We start from the raw sequence: 19,601 nt of genomic DNA on the forward strand, positions 1-19,601 counted from the left end.
GCCCAGTGGGTTAATTAAGTGTCTGCCTTCAGGTCAGATCATGATCCCAGGGTTCTGGGATCAAGTCCCGTGTGGGACTCTCTACTAAGCAGGGAGTCTGCTTCTTCCTCTCCCTCTACCCCTCCCACTTCTTTGTGTTCTGTCTCTCTTCTCTCTTAAAGATCCTTAAAAAAAAAAAAAATTAGTATCCAAAATATTATTTCCACATGTAACCAATATAAACTTATTAATTAGATATATTACATTCTTTTTTCATGCTGTTTTTGAAATCTGGTATTTTATATTTATAATAACACATCTTTATTTAGGCTAGACATACTTCAAGTGTTCAATAGCCACTCATAGCTAATGGCTACTATATCAATCCATGTATGCTTAGGACAACGTTGTACTTTATCTAAATATTGACAGGTAGTACCAATAATAGGTATCCTTAAGGATTGAAATAAAATGTGCTAAAATTTGATTCAAGAATAATCATTGTGATAAGTATTTTAAAATTTCCAGCAGATTTTGTATTTGAAATCTTAAAAACTCACTTACAGGGTGCCTGAGTGGCTCAGTCAGTTAAGCATCCAACTCTTTATTTGGGCTTGGGTCATGATCTCAGAACTGTGGATCAAGCCCCAGGTCAGGCTCTGCCTTAGGCATAGAGCCTGCTTAAGATTCTTTCTCCCTTCTCTTCCCTTCTCCAAACTTTCACACATGCTCTCTCCATCTCTCTCTCTCTCTAAAAGACAAACCAAAAAACTCAAGTTTAGAAACTGAAGTGCAAAATAGATGACTGAACTATTATGGCTGAATTTTGTGAAGCAAATTGTAGATTCATAAAGCTTGAATGACTTTCACTAGGTAATCACATCTAAATATTACACATGAATATCTAGGCTTTTCTATGCAGTTCTCCCTGGCTGTGAGGCAATATACTTATTTCAGGGAATTTAGTGTCAATACATTTAATCTAAACTAAATACAATCGGACTTGCTCAATTTAAACAATAAAACAGGGTAGCCCCAGCGGCCCAGCTGTTTAGCACCGCCTTCAGCCTAGGGTGTGATTGAGTCCCATGTTGGGCTCCCTGCACAGAGCCTGTTTCTCCCTCTGCCTGTGTGTATATCTCTCTCTGTCATAAATAAATAAGATCTTAAAAAAAATAATAAAATAGTCCCAGCAATTCAGTATAATTAAGGCTATGTGGGCTCATAGATATAGCATCAGAAATGAAGAGAAGGGAGAAGAGGAAATCCAAGGCCTAACATGAGGGACCGTAGAAGCCTGTGTAAGGAGGTTGAAATTTATCTTGGGACAGTAAGGAGACATTGGAAGGGTTGAGGTATAGAAGAGACATGAACAGATTTTATGGTATGTATTTGGAGGGTAAGGACTATGGAGATTTGGTGATTGGTCTTGTAAGCTGAGAGACAGAGACAGAAATTAAATTCAACTTGGACATATGTATAGAGAACACAGAAGAGCAGGTTCAATTAAGAAATAAGCATCGGGGAACCCTGGGTGGTGCAGCGGTTTAGTGCTTGCCTTTGGCCCAGGGCGCGATCCTGGAGACCCGGGATCGAATCCCACGTCGGACTCCCAGTGAATGGAGCCTGCTTCTCCCTCTGCCTGTGTCTCTGCCTCTCTCTCTCTCTCTCTCTCTCTCTCTCTCTGTGACTATCATAAATAAAAATTTTTAAAAAAATTTTTTTAAATTAATTAATTAAAAAAAGAAATAAGTATCTAGCTGCTTGCCTTCAGGCAGAAAAGCTCCTTTGGCAACTAAACTAAAATCCTCAAAAACACACTTAAGTCAGCACTTATTATTTATTACATGCAATATATACTAGACAGCACTTGGAGTAAAGGGTAGGTAAACATAGTTCTTTATTTCACATACCTTCAGATGAGAAAGACAAGTGTACATAAAACTGTTTTTAATACAAGTTAGTGATAAGTGCTATAATAAGACCTAAACACAATGAAATTAATTCTGACTGGGGGGGTGAGGTTGTGAGTGAGACTGGACTTGCATCTTAAAGGATGCTGGAAATTCTTAACAAGGTTCCCAGATTTATGTCTCTAGCTCTCCTGTACATTTTCCCAGTATCTTGCTCCCTCCCCAGGTTCTCCCTTTGAATATGTGAAACCTATCTCAAAATTAACCTTGTTCAGAACCAAATTCTTGATCTTTATTCCTTCAGACCTGCTCTTCTCACAGTCTTTGCCATCTTAGTAACTGGTTTCCCAGTTGAAAGTAAAAGCCTAATCCTTAAATGCAAGACTCTGTGCCATCTACCCTTGCCCTCCAAAATCCTATTAGCTCTTGACCTCTTTTTGTACTATTTGCCCCTTGCCCACTTTGTTCTAACTAAGCAGGGCCTCCATGGTATTCTTCAAATATTCCAGTATCTTCCCAGTTCAGGGCCATTGTTTTTACTTTCCCTTTTTCCTGAAAAATTCCTTCAGATAATATCCTTATGGATTCATTCCTTTACCCAAGTCTTTACTCAGATGTCACTTTACTAGGACTTCTCTGTCCTCTCCTTTACTCAGTCCCAATTTCATTTTTCTTCATGTTACTCACCATCTGACATAAGTATATTTATTTGCTTAATTATGTCTTATCCTGCTGAAACATTAGCTCCATGACAGCATGAATTGAACTTGTTTTGTTCTTTGGTCTTTTTCCCTGGAGCTTAAAACAGTACCTGGAACATAGTCGACACTAAATTAAATATTTATTAAATTAATGCTTGGTGAATTCTAAGCAAGAAAAATTATGTGAATGAAGTGAGAGAAAATGCTTGGCACATTGGAGAATGCTTTATTGGTCTGCTAACTGGTCTTTGGTATGTAGGAAACATAAAGAAGTAGAAATACTGAAAGGCACTTGTGGTCCGATATGAAGATTCTTGGTAACATTCTGAAGATATTTGGCTTAGTTTTATAGGTCAGTTCAGCAAAAATTTTTTGCAAATAGCCAGATAATGAGTATTTTTTCAATTTGTGGTCTCTGTCACAGGTACTCAATTCTACCACTGTAGCACACAAGCAGCCATAGACAATATGTGAACAAATGAGTGTGATTGTATTACAATAAAATTTTATTTACAATAACAGATGACAGGTCATTTTTGGCCCATGAGCTATAGTTTACCATCTCTTGCTGTAGGCCGTGAGGAACCATTGAAAATTTTTAAGCTAAAGTACCGTGTAATTGGCTCCACTATACAAGAAAGAGCTTTGGCAACAGTATGGAAAATAGATCCCATTTTGGGAATAAAGATGAAAGCTGTAGTTCAGGAGAAATGTTAAGAGGCTATTACAGTTAGTTAAAGGGAAAGATAATAAGAGTCTCAACTAGTTAAGTGGTTAAGGGGATGAATTCGAGGGATGGGTTAATACTCCAGGATTTGGCATTTGGTTGACTATGGGATAGAGATAAAGGTGTTCCTTTATTTTATTTATTTGTTTATTAATTCATTTGAAGGATAGTTGACATACAATATACAATTATAAACAAAAATACAATTATATTAATTTCAAATGTGCAACATAATGCTTCAACATTTATATAATTATAGAGTGATCACCATGATAGATGCAGCTACATCTGTTATCATACAAAGTTATATTATTAACTATATTCCCTATGCCATTTGTTATATCTCTATGACTCATTTGTTTATAACTGGAAGTTTATTTATTTTTTTAAGATTTTGTTTTCAAGTAATCTCTGTACCCAACATGAGGCTTAAACCCACAATCTCAAGATCAAGAGTCACATGCTCCACCACCTGAGCCACTTAGGTGCCTATGCCTGGGAAGTTTATTCCTTTTAATCACTTTCACCTGTTTCATCCAACCCCCCCCCCACCTCCCTCCTCTCTGGCAACCACCAGATTGTCTTTGTATCTATAAGTCTAGTTCATTTTTTTGTTTGTTTGTTCATTCATTTTGTTTTTAGACTTCACATTTAAGTGAAATTATATGGTATTTGTCTTTCTCCATCTGACTTACTTCGCTTAGGATACCATCTAAATCCATCCATGTTGTCACAAATGGGAGGTTTTTTTTTTTTATGGCTAAGTAACATTCCTCCTATCCACCTACCTATCTATATACATACATGCACACACACACACACACATTTTCTTCATTCATTCTTCTATGGGTGGGCCCTTAGGCTGCTTCCATATCTTGGTTGTTGTAAATAGTGCTGAAGTAAACATGGGGCACATAGATCTATTTTAATTTGTTTTTTTGTTTGTTTGTTTGTTTGGATAAACATCCGGAAGTGGAATTGTTGGATTGTGATGGTGTTCTGTTTTTAACCTTTTGGAAATCCTCCATACTGTTTATCTTAGTGGCTGTACCTATCTTGCATTGCCATCTTTTTTTCTCTACATCCTTGCCAAACACTTGTTATTTCTTATTTTTTGATACTAGCCCAGCTGACAAGTGTGAGATGATACCTAGTGGTTTTGATTTGTATTTCCCTGATGATGAGTAATGTTGAACATCTTCTTGTGTGTCTCTTTGCCATCTGTATGCCTAAAGATGATTCTTTAGGTTTGGTGCCTGGATAAATGATGCTGTGAATTACAGTGAAGCAGGCTTATAGAGCAAATGTGTGAATTCAATCTTTGACACATTGATATACTTCATAATAATGAGGAAGTGTCACCTACAAGTTGAAAATTCAAACCTAAACTTTAGAAAGGTTTCATAGGCTTGTAGGGTAAGAAGGAACAATAGATGATACTTATGATTAACTGAACTGCTCAAAAGAGTAGTCTATTCTTTTGTTCTCCACTTCCTCAGCTCTCATTATCTCCTGAGCCCACTCAAATCAAGCTTTCTTTGAACCATTTTATTGAAATCAGTTTTGTCAGGGACATTGATGAACAATTTCTGTATTATAAAATGCAAATACTCAGTTTTCATCTTACTTGATCTGTCACCATTATTTTTTTTAAGATTTTATTTATTTATTTATGAGAGAGACAGAGAGAGAGAGAGGCAGAGACACAGGGAGAGGGAAAAGCAGGCTCCATGCAGGGAGTCTGACATGGGACTTGATCCCGGGTCTCCAGGATCACGCCCTGGGCTGAAGGCCGCGCTAAACTGCTGAGCCACCGGGGCTGCTCCATCTGTCACCATTATTGACAAAGCTAATCAATTCCTCTTTTTGGTACCATTTTCTTTGTTTCTGGAATTAGAAGCCACCCTCTCCTGGCTATCATCTTACCATTTTTCCCCCAGTCTCTTATACTGTATTATCTTACTTTCATACCCTAAATTGTGGGAGTACGTTATGGCTCAAATTTCTATATCAGTACATTTTCCTTAGGTGATTGCACCTTATTTCATGGCTCTCCCCTGAATTTTAGATTTATATATCTAGCTCCTTTTGTACTATATATATGTTTACAGACATTTTATATATTTTTGAAATTTATTTTAGAGAGAAGAGAGAGAGTGCACCAACGAGCGAGTTGAATCAGGGAGGGGCATAGGAGGAGAGTCTTGAACTGACTCCCCACTGAGCACCAAGCCCTACTTGGGGCTTGATCTCATAACCCTAAGATTATGATCTGAGTTGAAACCAAAAGTCAGATGTTTAACTGACTGAGCCACCCAGGCTTCCCTATTCCTAGGCATTTTAAACTGAACAAGTCTAATATCAGACTCAAAGAAAAGTCCTGCTCTTCCCTTTGTGTTTGCCATGTTCGTAAAAGACAGCACCATTTGCCAGTTTGCTCAGGCCTTTAAATAGCTTGGAATCTTTGATTCCTCCCTTTCATTCACATCCCACTGCCTATCCTCTCAACCATCAAAATATATTTGGAATCTGACCAGTTAATCAACACATCCATCACTAGGGCCCTAGCCCAGGTGGCCATAGTTTCTCACTTCACCTGTTCCCCATGTGGTGTTTCTCCCTAAAGCAGTAAGAATAATCTTTTTATATTATAAATCAGATTATCTTCCTGTACTCCAGTCTCTCCAGTTACTGCTCATCTAACTTAGAACAAAGCTCAGGTTCTTGCTGTAGCCACTGAGGTCCTGTCTGTTTATCTGGCTGCCTCTCTGTTCTGTTTTACTTTGCTATAGCCTCACTTACCTTTGTTGTTCCTCTTCAGAGATACCAAGTCCTCTCCTGTTTTGGAAGCTTTGCATATGATGTTCTCTCTGCCTCATCCACTTTCCCCCAGATATTTGCTTTGCACATTTCGTTGTTTGATTCAGGTCTCTGAAAAACTGTTACCTCCTCAGAGCGGACATCTCTGGACACCCTTTCTAAAATAATACCATGTCAACCCTCATTGTGTATCCCCTTATCTTGTTTTATTTATTCATGTTTTTTACATACTTCTTGCCACTATTTGATATGATACATACAGACTAGTTTGTTTCTGTCTCCATCACTAGAGCTTTATGAAGATAGGGATTTTTTGTATTGTTCATCTTATGACATCAGCATTTCAAACAGAGCCTTGCATTTAGTTAGAAACAGTAAATATTGGTTGAATGAATAAAAGAATAAATAGATTTTAAAAATTCAAGTAAAGAAGAATCAGTGAGAGAGGCTGAAAGAAATAGAGAGGTTGTTTTTAGAAAAAGAGGAGAATGTATGGCCATCCCAACCAGAAGAGAATAGCAAAACCTACATAGATATGTGCTCCTCATGGAATGGGGTTACTAATGCTTCATATTTTAGGAAGGGCTTTTCTGTCCCCAAGAGAACTGATAGCTGAACATCAGCCGCTTACCAAAAAGTAATAATGGTTCCATTTTCTACATTTTTACAATTAAGATAGGTTGAGCTGTTAACTGTTGTAACTTTACAAAGGAAGTCTATATGGACATTCTGTCACTGGTCACATCTTGGATATTAAATTTTAAAACCTATGTTATAATTTATTGTATATTATTAGTAATGAAGGTAAAATGCCTGTTGAATTAATTAATCCTTAAATGTTTTAAGTATATACATGTTTGTTAAATAATGGAGGTGATCAAAATGAAAATGATAATAGAATAGTTACATTTGAGTCTTGTGAGATTTGTAAGAAAATGAGTCCTTTGACTTGCCCTCTCCTGCCTCAGAAATCCCAAGAGTCTGTAATCAGAAGATACGTTAGGTTCCTTTCTTCCTCTATCAGTGTGCCTTCTACTATAATACAGTTCATTTTTGCTGATGGCATGGTGCTAGAGCAATTTATTTTTTTTTAGAGCAATTTATAAGAGAGTGTTTAGCTATAGCTAATAGAGCATAATTGCTAGAAATGTATTTCTTGATGCATTTTTTTAAAAGCTTAAACTTGGATTGTTCAGTAGTTTTATTTTCTTTGTTAAAATAATCTCTTCTGTTTTTAGACATTTTTAAATCATATTTTTTTGATGCTAAAAGAAAGTAAAATTAAAATCTCACCTTTTTCGTACATCTTTTATACATTCCTGGTGTATGACCTCCTTCCCTCCCTCCCTCTCTTCTCTTTCTCTTTTTATTTTTGCTTTGGTCTCTCTTTCAAACTCACATCCACATGAGAATGAGTTCAAGCTGTCTCATCTCTGTCTTAACAATGTAAAACATTCATATTCTAAGGGAACTATGTATCTTTTCATTCTTGTTTTTATATACAACTCATGCACAGCATTCAGATTTATTCCTTTAACCACATCTCTTTAACCCTTTTCTTCTTCATGTATCGTAGGTTAAACGTACCTATGTACTATTTTTTTTTTTTTTTTAGCATTTAACTAACGTTGTACTCTTTTGTCCACAGTGAACCATTATTTTATTCTTTGATAAAAATTACTTGAAACATTGAATATTTTTCTTATGCTACTTACATACCAGGCAGAAAAAAAAATCTTTTAAGATACTTAGAAAATATTCCTGTCTTCCTGAATTATAAAAATATACACACATCAGCTGTGATTTGTTTTTTGACTGGTGATTTTATGATATTTTTGCTCAATTAAAAATGTAGACTGTTCATTAATATGTTCATAGATACTGGTATTAACCATTCTCCTCCATACTCATAGCAATATGTATGTTTATATGTATGTATTTTACAACCTATTCCAGAAAGGAGATAAGCTGGGTATTTTATTTATGCCAGTTACACCTTGCCTGTTGTTTGCATTATAAATGTCCATTATCTCTTCCTAATTTATATTTCCTTGAAGATAGGAATTGAAAGAGCAAATAGCTCAATGAAGATGTCCAGTCCAAACTTAGAAGTGCAAAATGTGTTAAAAGCAGGAAAGTACTATAAAATATCCAGGGTCTTCATCATAAAGTGAGGCATGTTAAGCTGTACTGTCATTGCTAATAAAAATAAATATATTTGTTTTAAATGTGATTTTTTTTTGTGGGAATTATTAAGTCTCTAATATTTTTGTGGACTTTTTATTTTTGTTGTTTTTTCTTTTTTTGGACATTTTATTTTTAAAAGTAAATTTTTAAAAATGCCCTTAGAATTATGTTAATGTTTTTATGAATGGGCATGATTCAGTGAATGACTGAATTATCAGTCAATTGAGTCTCTAATTTTGGATTTTTATCAGGGATTGAATTAATAAATAATAGTAGTAGTAGTAATCATAATTTCATATTTGCCTATAGAATTTTGTATTCTGAGCCTCACAACAACCCTGTGTTTAAAAATGACAATGTAGGTAATAAGGGTCAGAAAAATTAAATTAATTTCAGGTCATGTGACCAATAAGTTAAGTAGACAAGACTCAAACCCAATTATTCTCTCTACTGTATAAGATTGATATAGATTATCTGTTATTTACTGGCTTGTATTCCTTGATTTTCTTTATTTAAATGTGTTTGAATTGACAGATATAATATCTAAAACCACATATTTATTGGATTTGTCTAGAAGGATCATAGATTATTTTTCCTTCTCCAGTTTTAAAATTGCTATTATGTTTCTTTTATTTAAGGAAAAAATGGCATTTTATCTACCAAATAAAGTAAATTTAAACATCAATTTGAAAACTTGCCAATATGCAGTCCATTTAAAATGACTTATAGGCACAATTCAGTTCTAATCAGTTTTTTAAAAAGGTTTTTCTCATCTGTGGGCTAACAAAATAAATATTTGTATGTCAAAATGTAATGGAAGATGTTCATATTTTTTTTCATAACATGTTGTTCATTAACTCTTTTATGCATTAAAAAGCTTGTTTGATTTTTTCCCCTTCATAAAATATGTCATCTTCGCAATGGTGAAAAGCCAAAATTTTGCTCTCATATCTTTTTTACTGTCAGTGTCCCCAAAGCAGTATACATTAAATTAGTTACCTTGCTATTATGCTTATATTTGTCAGGATATTACAATATAGTAGGAAGAGAATAAAAATTTAACTTTAGCTCGAAAGTAGCATCTTTTGCTTTTAGTATTGATTTTCTTGTTACTTTGGGTTAATAGATTAGTATTTTCTGGGGTTACCCAGGTATTATTGAAATGGTGGTTTTAGTTGAATGGATAGAATTGGTGTCTATTAGGAGAATCATATAATCTCACTGCAGAGGCCATATCAGTGGGGATCATATCTTAATAAAGAAAACTGAAGCATATGTGTGATCACAACCAATCCTTGTCATGAAAGCCTTAGGATTTGTGATCAAAGCAATGGGCTTATCCTGAACTGTGGTATAACCTCTAGTTGAACCTTTCAAGTTTTTATTTTAAGGGATGATATGCTACATTTTGACCATGTTACATGCCCCTAAGACCCATCTGCCTAATTAAATGAAAGATTAAAATTATTGTCAGCAAGTCAGAAGAAAATGTGAATTATATCTCTGTCTTCTGTCAGTGTTGTTTACTTACCATTTTCCAGCGGTGTTAAAAAGAACTTCTGAGCATATGTTTTTTATCCAGACCTGAATGTTCTGTTCTGATGAATATAAAACATACTTCACTTTGTAAATGTACATTAGAAATATTACTATAGGGCAGCCCGGGTGGCTCAGTGGTTTGGTGCCACCTTTGGCCCAGGGTGTGATCCTGGAGACCCGGGATCGAGTCCCACATCGGGCTTCTCCTGCGTGGAGCCTGCTTCTCCCTCTGCTTGTGTCTCTGCCTCTCTCTCTCTCTCTCTGTGTCTCTCATGAGTAAGTGAATAAAATCATTAAAAAATATATTACTATAATCTTTGACTATGTTACTAAATATCATCTGTCAAAGGAGATAATTTTGAACTTAATATTTGGGTATTCAATTACTAAGTATTATGGGTCTTAGGAAGATACTTCTAGGATTAAGATGTAATTCTGCAAATATATACTTGAATATCACTATCTATAGTAAAATTTAGGGATTACATATACTTTTTTTGTCAAATGTATCTCACTTGAGTTCAATACATTTGTTTTATAATAAGAGGATATTCAACTCCCATCAACTGATTGATTTATGCAGATTTTCTTATCCTGAGGTTGTAATATGTTTTAAGTGTATATGCTCACTTCTTTACCCAACCTAATTGTACTTATCTGATGACGTCTTTTTTTTTATGACGTCTTTTATATTAACTGTAGGTTCTTTGTAATCTTTCTCTTCGCTGTTGATTTTTTAGAAACATTTATCTTATTTTAAATTCACATTCATTTTTGGGAGGACACCTCATGGTCCAACTCTTGATTTCTGCCCCAGTTATCTCAGAGTCTGAGAGCGAACCTCCTGAGGCTTTGGGCTCTTGTCTTTCTTCTCTAATAATTTATTTCTTACTTTAAATGCCACTTTCAATCATTCATTCAACAGATTTTTACTGAATGTCTAGTATGTGTTACACTCTGTGCCTAGGTTTTGGAAGTTTAGTGATGAACAAGATAGGTTAAGTCCTCAATTTTATAGAGCCTTCAGTTTAGAGGGAGATACAAGCAAACAGACAATTACAGTACAGTTCGATGAGTATTGTATTAGGGAAATACAATCTATTATGCTATTTTCCCTAAAGCTTTTTTTTCCACCCCAACTTTTAGACATCATTTTCTAGACTGCTGTTTTCTAGACATGAATTTCTAGACTGCTGTTTGTTCCTACTACCAGTTACATCCTAATAAATGTATTTATTCACTCTTACTTAGCAATTTAGATACTCATGTCTCCATATCCCAGATCTTAACACAGTAGTCTGCAAAGAATAAAAACTAAAACAAAATACTTCTTTTTGATGATCATGTGTTCTATTACCCTTCATAAGCCTACCTAAGGCTTCATAAAATAATCAAATAAGAACTTCTCAGTCTTTTATTTTTTAATTTTTTTAATATTTAACTTGTGTATTTTTATTCAAGTATAATTAACATCCAGTTTATATTAGCCTCAATTGCACAATATAATGATTCAACAATCCTATATGTTAAAAATTTTATTAAAATTAGCACATTGCATTTTTGTTCATACTACATTTTTCCTACCATTTTGTCTTCTTAGATAATTATCACTGAATGCATTGGTATCTTTTTATTATTGGAGTATATATAAATTCAAAATTACCAACTCAAGTATATAATAAATGTACCAATTTGAATTCAAATCTTCATATCAAGCTAGTGGGAAATTCATTCACAGTAGAGCAAGGACCTCATTTTCCAGGCTGCAATACCTAGAAAATTGGTCCTCACATGTTCAGTCCATTTTGCTTATTGATCATATCCTCATTGTCAAAGACATGTGGCCTTTTGGAACCAGGCAGCTCTGCTTGGGTTAAGAAATATTTGCTGATTACAAAGACCCTCTGCCAAAGCACTTGTTTTCCTAAGTACACATAAATCATGAGACTACCATGTTGGGCAGATGGGGAGATTATATGTACTAGCACTTGACTGAAGGAAGTAAATAGGAGCTGAAATCCAGCGTGTAGTACACTTACCAAACTGATTCCTTTTAGCTACATTAGCCCAGAAGGGTTGCCTTTTTCTAAGCCATACATAGATACTATATGGGCAAGCCATGACTCTGATCACAGCCTACTGTCCCCTGGGAGACAATCTTAACCTCTTTAACCCTTCCTCTTTCTCTCAGGCCAGAAGAAAGCCTTTTATATACAAATTTTGAGAAGTTTATTTCTCTAATTTTGGGAATGATATCTCCTTTAGTTTCTATCTTTAAAAAAACTAATTTTTGATACTACTTCTTCCTGGACACCTTATATAATCTACCATGTTTGATTAGATTTCACAAGACAGAAAACAGAAAAGATATATTCAGGGGGCTTCCACTCTAGACACTGCAAATGTTCTGGAACTATGTCTACTCTTGAAATTGGAGGGATAAAGGGTGAGGAGTAAAAAGCATAGAGTAAATTCATATCAATAAATAACAATTGAAATATTAAGCTTTACTTTTAATTAATAAATTTTTAACTTTGAATATTTTTTAAAGATTTATTTATTTATTTATTTATTTATTTATTTATTTATTTATGATAGACATAGAGAGAGAGAGAGGCAGAGACAAAGGAGGAGGGAGAAGCAGGCTCCATGCCGGGAGCCTGATGTGGGACTCGATCCCGGGACTCCAGGATCGTGCCCTGGGCCAAGGCAGGCGCCAAACCGCTGAGCCACCGAGGGATCCCCCAACTTTGAATATTTTTGTAATGTTCATTGTACAAGATTTATGGAATATCTGACGTTAGAAGGAAATCACAAAATCTATGATAATTAAGTGGAAATTGATGACTTATTACTTTCCTCCCAGCATGATAGAAATTATATATCTGAAAGTTTAGCATAGTGCACTAAAGACTTTAAAAGTTCAGAATTTATTTCTTTATATCTTTCATTAAAATTTCTTTTTTGTTTTATGTGTGTTTTTTGCTCCATTTAATTAAACTAAGTGAATTTATATTTAGGATAAGCTATCAATATTAAAGCAACAAAATCATTTAAATTTATAATAATTGTGTATGTTTAAATATAGTGAGCCAGGAGCAAACTATATTTATGTTCATTGAATTTAGAACTTGTAAAAGAACAAGAGGAGCATTTCTGTCTTAAACAAGTATGTTTTTGTCAATTTGTTTAACAACCTGAAAAAAATGACACATGTAGAAGATAAAGACGGATACACAAAATCTTGAGAATTTTAATGCTGTACATAGGAAGGTTTGAAGGTTTCATTTATATGAAAATTGTTATGAAATGTCACACTTTGAATATACAAGGTGAGGTCCTCCCTCTTATTGTAGAATAAGACTTGAGAAAAATAACATTATTCTTTGTTAGCACAAGTAATATGGAGTAAAAATAAGACATTTTGGTAAAATTTCTCAAAGTTGCAATTTATTGAATACATGCCAGCAAATTAATAAGTAGTTATAAAGTAACTTATCTTCATATTTGGGTAAATAATAATTATAGCATGTTATAAAATTCTTCCTGTTTGATTAATTGTATCATATAATAAATATTATATATGTATATATACATAATATGTATTTTTTACGGAGAGCTGGTTTCTTATTATGAAAGAATGAAAAGTTTTTACTTTTTAAAAAATTACTCGAATATGTTAAAAACTTGTTTTTAAAATGTTTAGTATTATGTATACTATTTAAATAGAACTCATGCTTATTTGATGATGGAAGCACACAGACTTTAGAGTTAGACAATCTTAATCTAAGCTACAAATTCATCATAAATCAGCTGTGTAACCTCAGGCAAATTACTTAATTTTTTTGAGCCTTAGTTCGTTTTTTAAATAGAAGTGATACTTTATAAATTTCTTAAAATTAAATGTGATAAGGTTTAATTAAGAGTTTATTTTAGTACCTGACCCATCTCACAATAAATGTTAGTTCAAACATATCGAATATAACTTTTTCATTACATAAAATAGCACACATATGTCTTTCGCCTTTTGTCAGTTAAGACTTATATGCATCATTTTTGGAGATGAAAATCTTAATATTTATGTGTGATCACTGTGTCATTTCATTTACAGTTAAACTTTTAAGAGAGTTCTTCCTTTTTAAAAATATATGTTCAATTTAAATGTTTTTCAAGTCTAATGATCAGGTGATTGTCAGGCATTTGGAGGACAAGCTCATTTCTACCCTGCTTAGTTATTATTATTATTGTGATTGTAAACAAAGGATGTACAATTCAAAGTCAAGCAACATTTCACATGGATGACGGAGGTGATAATAGCTTAATTCCTGCTGGATCTTTTTTCTTTGCTCTGGAGAGTTTATACTGACCTTGCCCAAAATCTGATGACCTCCCTATTTTACTCAACTGTTTGGAAAGCCAGGCCTGCCATAGCTGGCCCTGAGGGGGTATCTGAAAGACCACTGAGTCACTGACCCATGTCGAGACTGGATTTCAAGTCTGATCTACAGGACCTCTGAACTAGTTATACATGGGGCTTATTGTACACAAAAACGTAACTAGCTGCATTTTTCTGCTTATAAAATAGCCTATTGAATTGTGGTTTAAGTGTTATCAGTAAGGTCATATATTTAATTTACCAATTTTCATATTGCAGATCATTTTCTAGTCTACTTGTAAATTTTGATCTTTTATCAAAGGTAGTATATTACAACAAACTTGAGTGTTTTGAAATATGAACAAAATATATTGTTAAACTATGGCTAAATGTAATGAATATTTTCCTGGCTGATGAAGGGACCAAAACAGTGGCATTTTAATGCTTATAAATCTGATAAAATTTTCTGATAAAATTCCACTTTCCACACCTCATAAAAAATATAGCTTAAGCTGTTATTGTTACAGTATGTTAATTTCTGTTAATATTTTATCAAGCCTTGGGATCCCTGTGTGGCTCAGCGGTTGAGCGGCTGCCTTAGGCCCAGGGCGTGATCCTGGAGGCCCGGGATCGAGTCCCACATCCGGCTCCCTGCATGGAGCCTGCTTCTCTCTCTGCTGCTTTCTCTGCCTCTCTCTGTGTCTGTCATGAATAAATAAATACAATATTTAAAAATATATTAAAAAATAATAATATTTTATCAAGCCTCAAATAATATTCAAATGTTGGTATTGAAGAGTTTTGAGATTATGAGAATTGTCCTAAAGGAAGGATATAACCAACCAATAAGGTGTTAATATTTAAATTTGGTTGGATGGGATCTGCGTACCTTAATAGTAACTTTGTGATAGAACTATGATAAGGAAAGAGAAAAAAATTCGTTATATTTATTTTGTTCTAATTCTCCACAAAAGGAAATGACCGTGCACTTTTATGAATATCTAGTCAGTATTCTACAGTTTATAATGTGACATTGTCTTTTATTTTTATATAGGAGTTGATCCCTGAATTTTATTATCTCCCTGAGATGTTTGTCAACTTCAATAATTATAATCTTGGAGTGATGGATGATGGGACAGTAGTGTCTGATGTTGAACTTCCTCCTTGGGCCAAAACCTCAGAAGAATTTGTTCGCATAAACAGATTGGTAAGATAGTAATCATCTACTCTGTCTGTCATGAGCCTTTTCTCAAAGTATCTTTCATGTGTTGGTATAATCATTAACCCTTGCTCTTCTGTGCAAAATTGTAGTTGGGAGAGGTTACTGAAAGTGACATAGCTCATTAATTTCCATATACATTTTATTAAATTTTATTGACTTGAAAAATGTAATGGTTTCTTTTATGCAGAATTTAGGTTACTTTCATATGCACATGATAATTCAGAATGATAAGAAAAATTATAAATGAAACTGGAATTGTATGCTTTTATGCAACATGAGTTTCTTATACCAGGAAAATAATATAATTCTGTGCTCCAGGTTAGAAGGTCATGCACATTTTGGTAATCGAAACAAGATTTTCAAGTTATACCTTGTTATCTTTCCAGGGAAATCTTCATGTAATATTTAGAACATGAAAACTTAAAAGCACAGTAATCAGTGTGTTCGACTCCTCCCTAGTGAACTCTTTAAAGTCCTCTCTTATGTGCATTCTTATATTATTTCATGAAAAAGTAATATGTCTTTTCCTTTTTGCCTGTGAGTTTCATAAAAGTTTAGAATCTAGGAGCTTTTTTTTCTCCATTTTTAAAAGTAATGTCTTTGTCATACTCCATTTTAAAAGTGAAATCTTGGTGCCTGGCTGCTGAGTCAGTAGAGCATAAAACTCTTGATCTCAGGGTTGTGAGTTCAAGCCTCATGTTGGGTGGAGATTACTTAAAAATAAAAAGTAAAATCTAAATTCCATTGTGTTTTTAATGTACACTTAAGAAAAATTCTTGCGTTTTAGTTTTCTAAGTCATATTTCTTACCTTTTATACCAACATTTATATTTTAATTCTGTCTTCCAGATCCTTATTGCAATCCCATTATTACTGAAATTACACATTTTATGTATACTGGAAGCAATGCAGGGGAAGTGGAGTGAACATAGACCAATTTTCCCAATCCTGGATAAATCACTTTGCTAATTCGATAATCACTTTGCTACACTAGGGAGTTTGACTTCCTGAGCCGTGGTGTCCTCATATGTAGTCTGAAGATTATGAATATAAAATTTTAATTTTGTATGTAAAATAAGAAAGTAGTACCTAACATTATTCTGTCACAATCTTCAGGCACGTGTTTTGTTTTACTTTTGCCCCATGCATTTTGGAAAATTAACTTAAAATGAGGGCCAAGACAAAAGCTAGCTCTGACAGATACTGAAGGAGATGTCAAACTTTTAAATGTAACAGTTGTCTCTGGTTGGGTGATTCCACACGCTCTGCCCAGGGGTTCATGGAAGTCAATAGAAAGTATAGTTATTCCATAATTTTTTTCTTTTAGTGAATACCCTTTTAAAATACATTTATTGAAGTATAATATATGTACGATAAAATTCACGTTTAGAAGTATGCAATGAGTTTTAGTAAACGTATACAGTTGTGTAACCATCACCACACTTTAGAACACTTTTATCACTCCAAGAGTTTTCCTTCTACCTCTTTGCAGTCAAGTTCTGCTCTGGGACTTTATGTCCCAGGCAACCACTGATTCTGTCTCTGTAGTATTGCTTTTTAAAGAGATTGTATGTACTTGGTGTTGTGCAGTATATAATCTTTGTGTGCCTGGCTTCTTTTATTTAGCATGATATTTTTGAGATTCACCCATGTTGTTGCATATATATCACAACATATCATATTGTATTGCTGCATAATAGTCCATTGTATAGATATAATACATTTTTATTTATTTATAATTTTCCAGTGTATGGTCATTTAGGATTTCCAGTTTGAGGCTATTATAAACATTTGCATATGTTTTAGGGTTTTCATTTCTCATGGATAGATTCCTGGGAATTTAAGTGCTGGGTCATATAATGAGAAGTTGCAAGGAACTTGGAATTGTCAATATTATTTATTTTAGCTGCCCTAGTAGGAATCTCATTGTAATTTTAATTTGTGTTTCCCTAATGATTAATGATGTTGACTACCTTTTCACAGACATATTTTCTACTCATATGTGTTCTTTGGTAAACTATTCGTATCGTTTGCCTATTTTTTGAAATTTTTTTGTTATTTAATTTTAAGTGACCTTTATGTAGTCTTTGTAAAGGTTCTTTATCCAACATATGTTTTGCAAATAATCTTCTAGTCTTTTCATTTTTTGATGGTTTCTCTGCATCCTAAATGAACAACCATTTTTAAAAAAAATAGTTTCACTATTAGGTAGATATAAAATAACATTTATATGACATTTGTAAGGTATAAATAATCATCCTTATTCTTCAGGAATATATTTTTAAGAGAAAAGATTAACTCACGTTCTAATCATTTATTATTAGAAACTTTCTTAAATATGTTTTAAAATTTTAAATACCAAGGGAACCAGCTCTCTATTAATTATTACTATATTTAGTACTATTACAAAGAAGTTTGATAGAGTGTTTAGTTCGCTTTAAAAGAGGTAGAAGGCAAAAAAAATCTGAATAAATTACATTAAAAGCTTTTCAATAATATTGTGACAATTGAGGAAATTTAATTCTGTAAACTGAGGTAAGCCCCTCTCCTGATAATAATATCCCCATCTCTGCTCTCACTACCTTTATCTCAGAAGAGCCACATCAGTTTGGGATGGGCTTCCCAAGGGCACCATAGAAAAGAAGGTAGCAACCTACTAAATTGTTTTTAATCAGATTTCAGTTTTGCCTGCCCATGAAATTATATACAAAATAGTATTTTACAATACTAACTGCATATTTATTATAACTAACCATTAACTTTATTAAGCATTTGTGCCAGTGATTCCTTTTTCTGTGAGTTTTATGATGTCTTTGTGGTTAAGTCTCTGAATAAGCTTACATTAACAGAACTGCATAAAAATGCATTGCAAATTAAATGCAAACATGGTTTACAATCGAATATTTATATCTCTGATCTTTGAATTTTATAATTAGGAAAGATATTTGAGTTTACTTACATTTGTCTTAATGAAAGAATCAATTCATTCACTTTCAAAAATATTTAGTATACACCTGTGATGAACAAAGCTTACCCTACAGTACAGTCCATATTGATTCATTTTATAATTTCCTCTTCACTTTCTATAAGTGATTAAATTATTAGTATGGTATTTTATGTATTTGTTAGCATGTTATCACGTAGGGTTTTATCCTCCTCCTCTTTTTGGCTTACCTCTTCAAGTCCACAGATTTTATGCAATGATTGTAGCTCATGAAATGCATACTACTTTGATCTGTGACCTTTTTGTGGTGCTAATCGGGTTCCTGATATCATTATACCTTACTCATTAATCATATTTCCTGCAGCCCGTCAGGCAGCCAGACAGCACAAGTCCCTGTTTTCAGCCCTCTGTTGGCAGGTTTCTGCTTTTCCAGATTATTACAGACGATACTTTGGCTTCTCATAGCCAGAGCCACATCAAGCTGTGTGTTACAATTAAAGTCAGATGGTCCTCAGGTTGAACAGGGATATAGTGTTGCAGCTGTCTCTCTTCCTGGAACAAACCAGCACCAAGAACAGATGATCTATAGGACAGTGAATAATAACAGATTGTACAGTACTCTGCTGGTAGCAGGGGATCACAGAATTAATTAACTGACATACTCATTTTAAGATACCCAGCATGTCTTTTTTTATGTATTTGGTTTCCCATATATTAATTCAAATAGATAGGATATTTTTTAGGAGCATGATTTTGATGGCAGACCAGTAATGCCACATTTTCTGTTTTTGTTAGAGGACCATAAATAACTATCTTACCTAAACATTTTAATCCTCAGAGCTTCTGTAAGTAATGAAGATCTTATTTTCAAGTTGATTGCCAATTGGCAAATTGGCTAAAGTGTAGGATTTATGTACAGAAGACAACATCCTGTGTATTGTAGAAGGAAAACCCACTTAGGTCCAATTAGTCTTTCAGGTAAATAAATTATATTTTCTTTGTTCTGAACAGTTCGAATCAGGATAAAACCAGAGCAGTCTTAAGTCCATCCCAGATATTGGTCTGTATTACTTAATAACCAGAACCAGAAAAAAAATTTATTCCAGATACTGCTTCAGAAATATAAATGAGAAACAGGCTTTCATACTTTAAAATAATATAACACTGTATGAGTTCAGACTGGTCATCAGTTATC

At 33.7% G+C, this 19,601-nt stretch overlaps 1 protein-coding gene across 1 annotated transcript in view; it reads left to right on the top strand.

The window, feature by feature from the left end:
• Positions 1-19,601, top strand: part of LRBA (LPS responsive beige-like anchor protein) — a 730,439-nt gene that overhangs the window by 581,477 nt on the left and 129,361 nt on the right. Inside the window, 1 exon segment of the mRNA XM_041738215.1 lies at positions 15,296-15,448. Within this exon segment, the coding sequence (XP_041594149.1) occupies positions 15,296-15,448 (153 nt within the window).

The sequence above is a fragment of the Vulpes lagopus genome, chromosome 23 (assembly GCF_018345385.1).
Source record: "Vulpes lagopus strain Blue_001 chromosome 23, ASM1834538v1, whole genome shotgun sequence".
NCBI lineage: Eukaryota > Metazoa > Chordata > Mammalia > Carnivora > Canidae > Vulpes > Vulpes lagopus.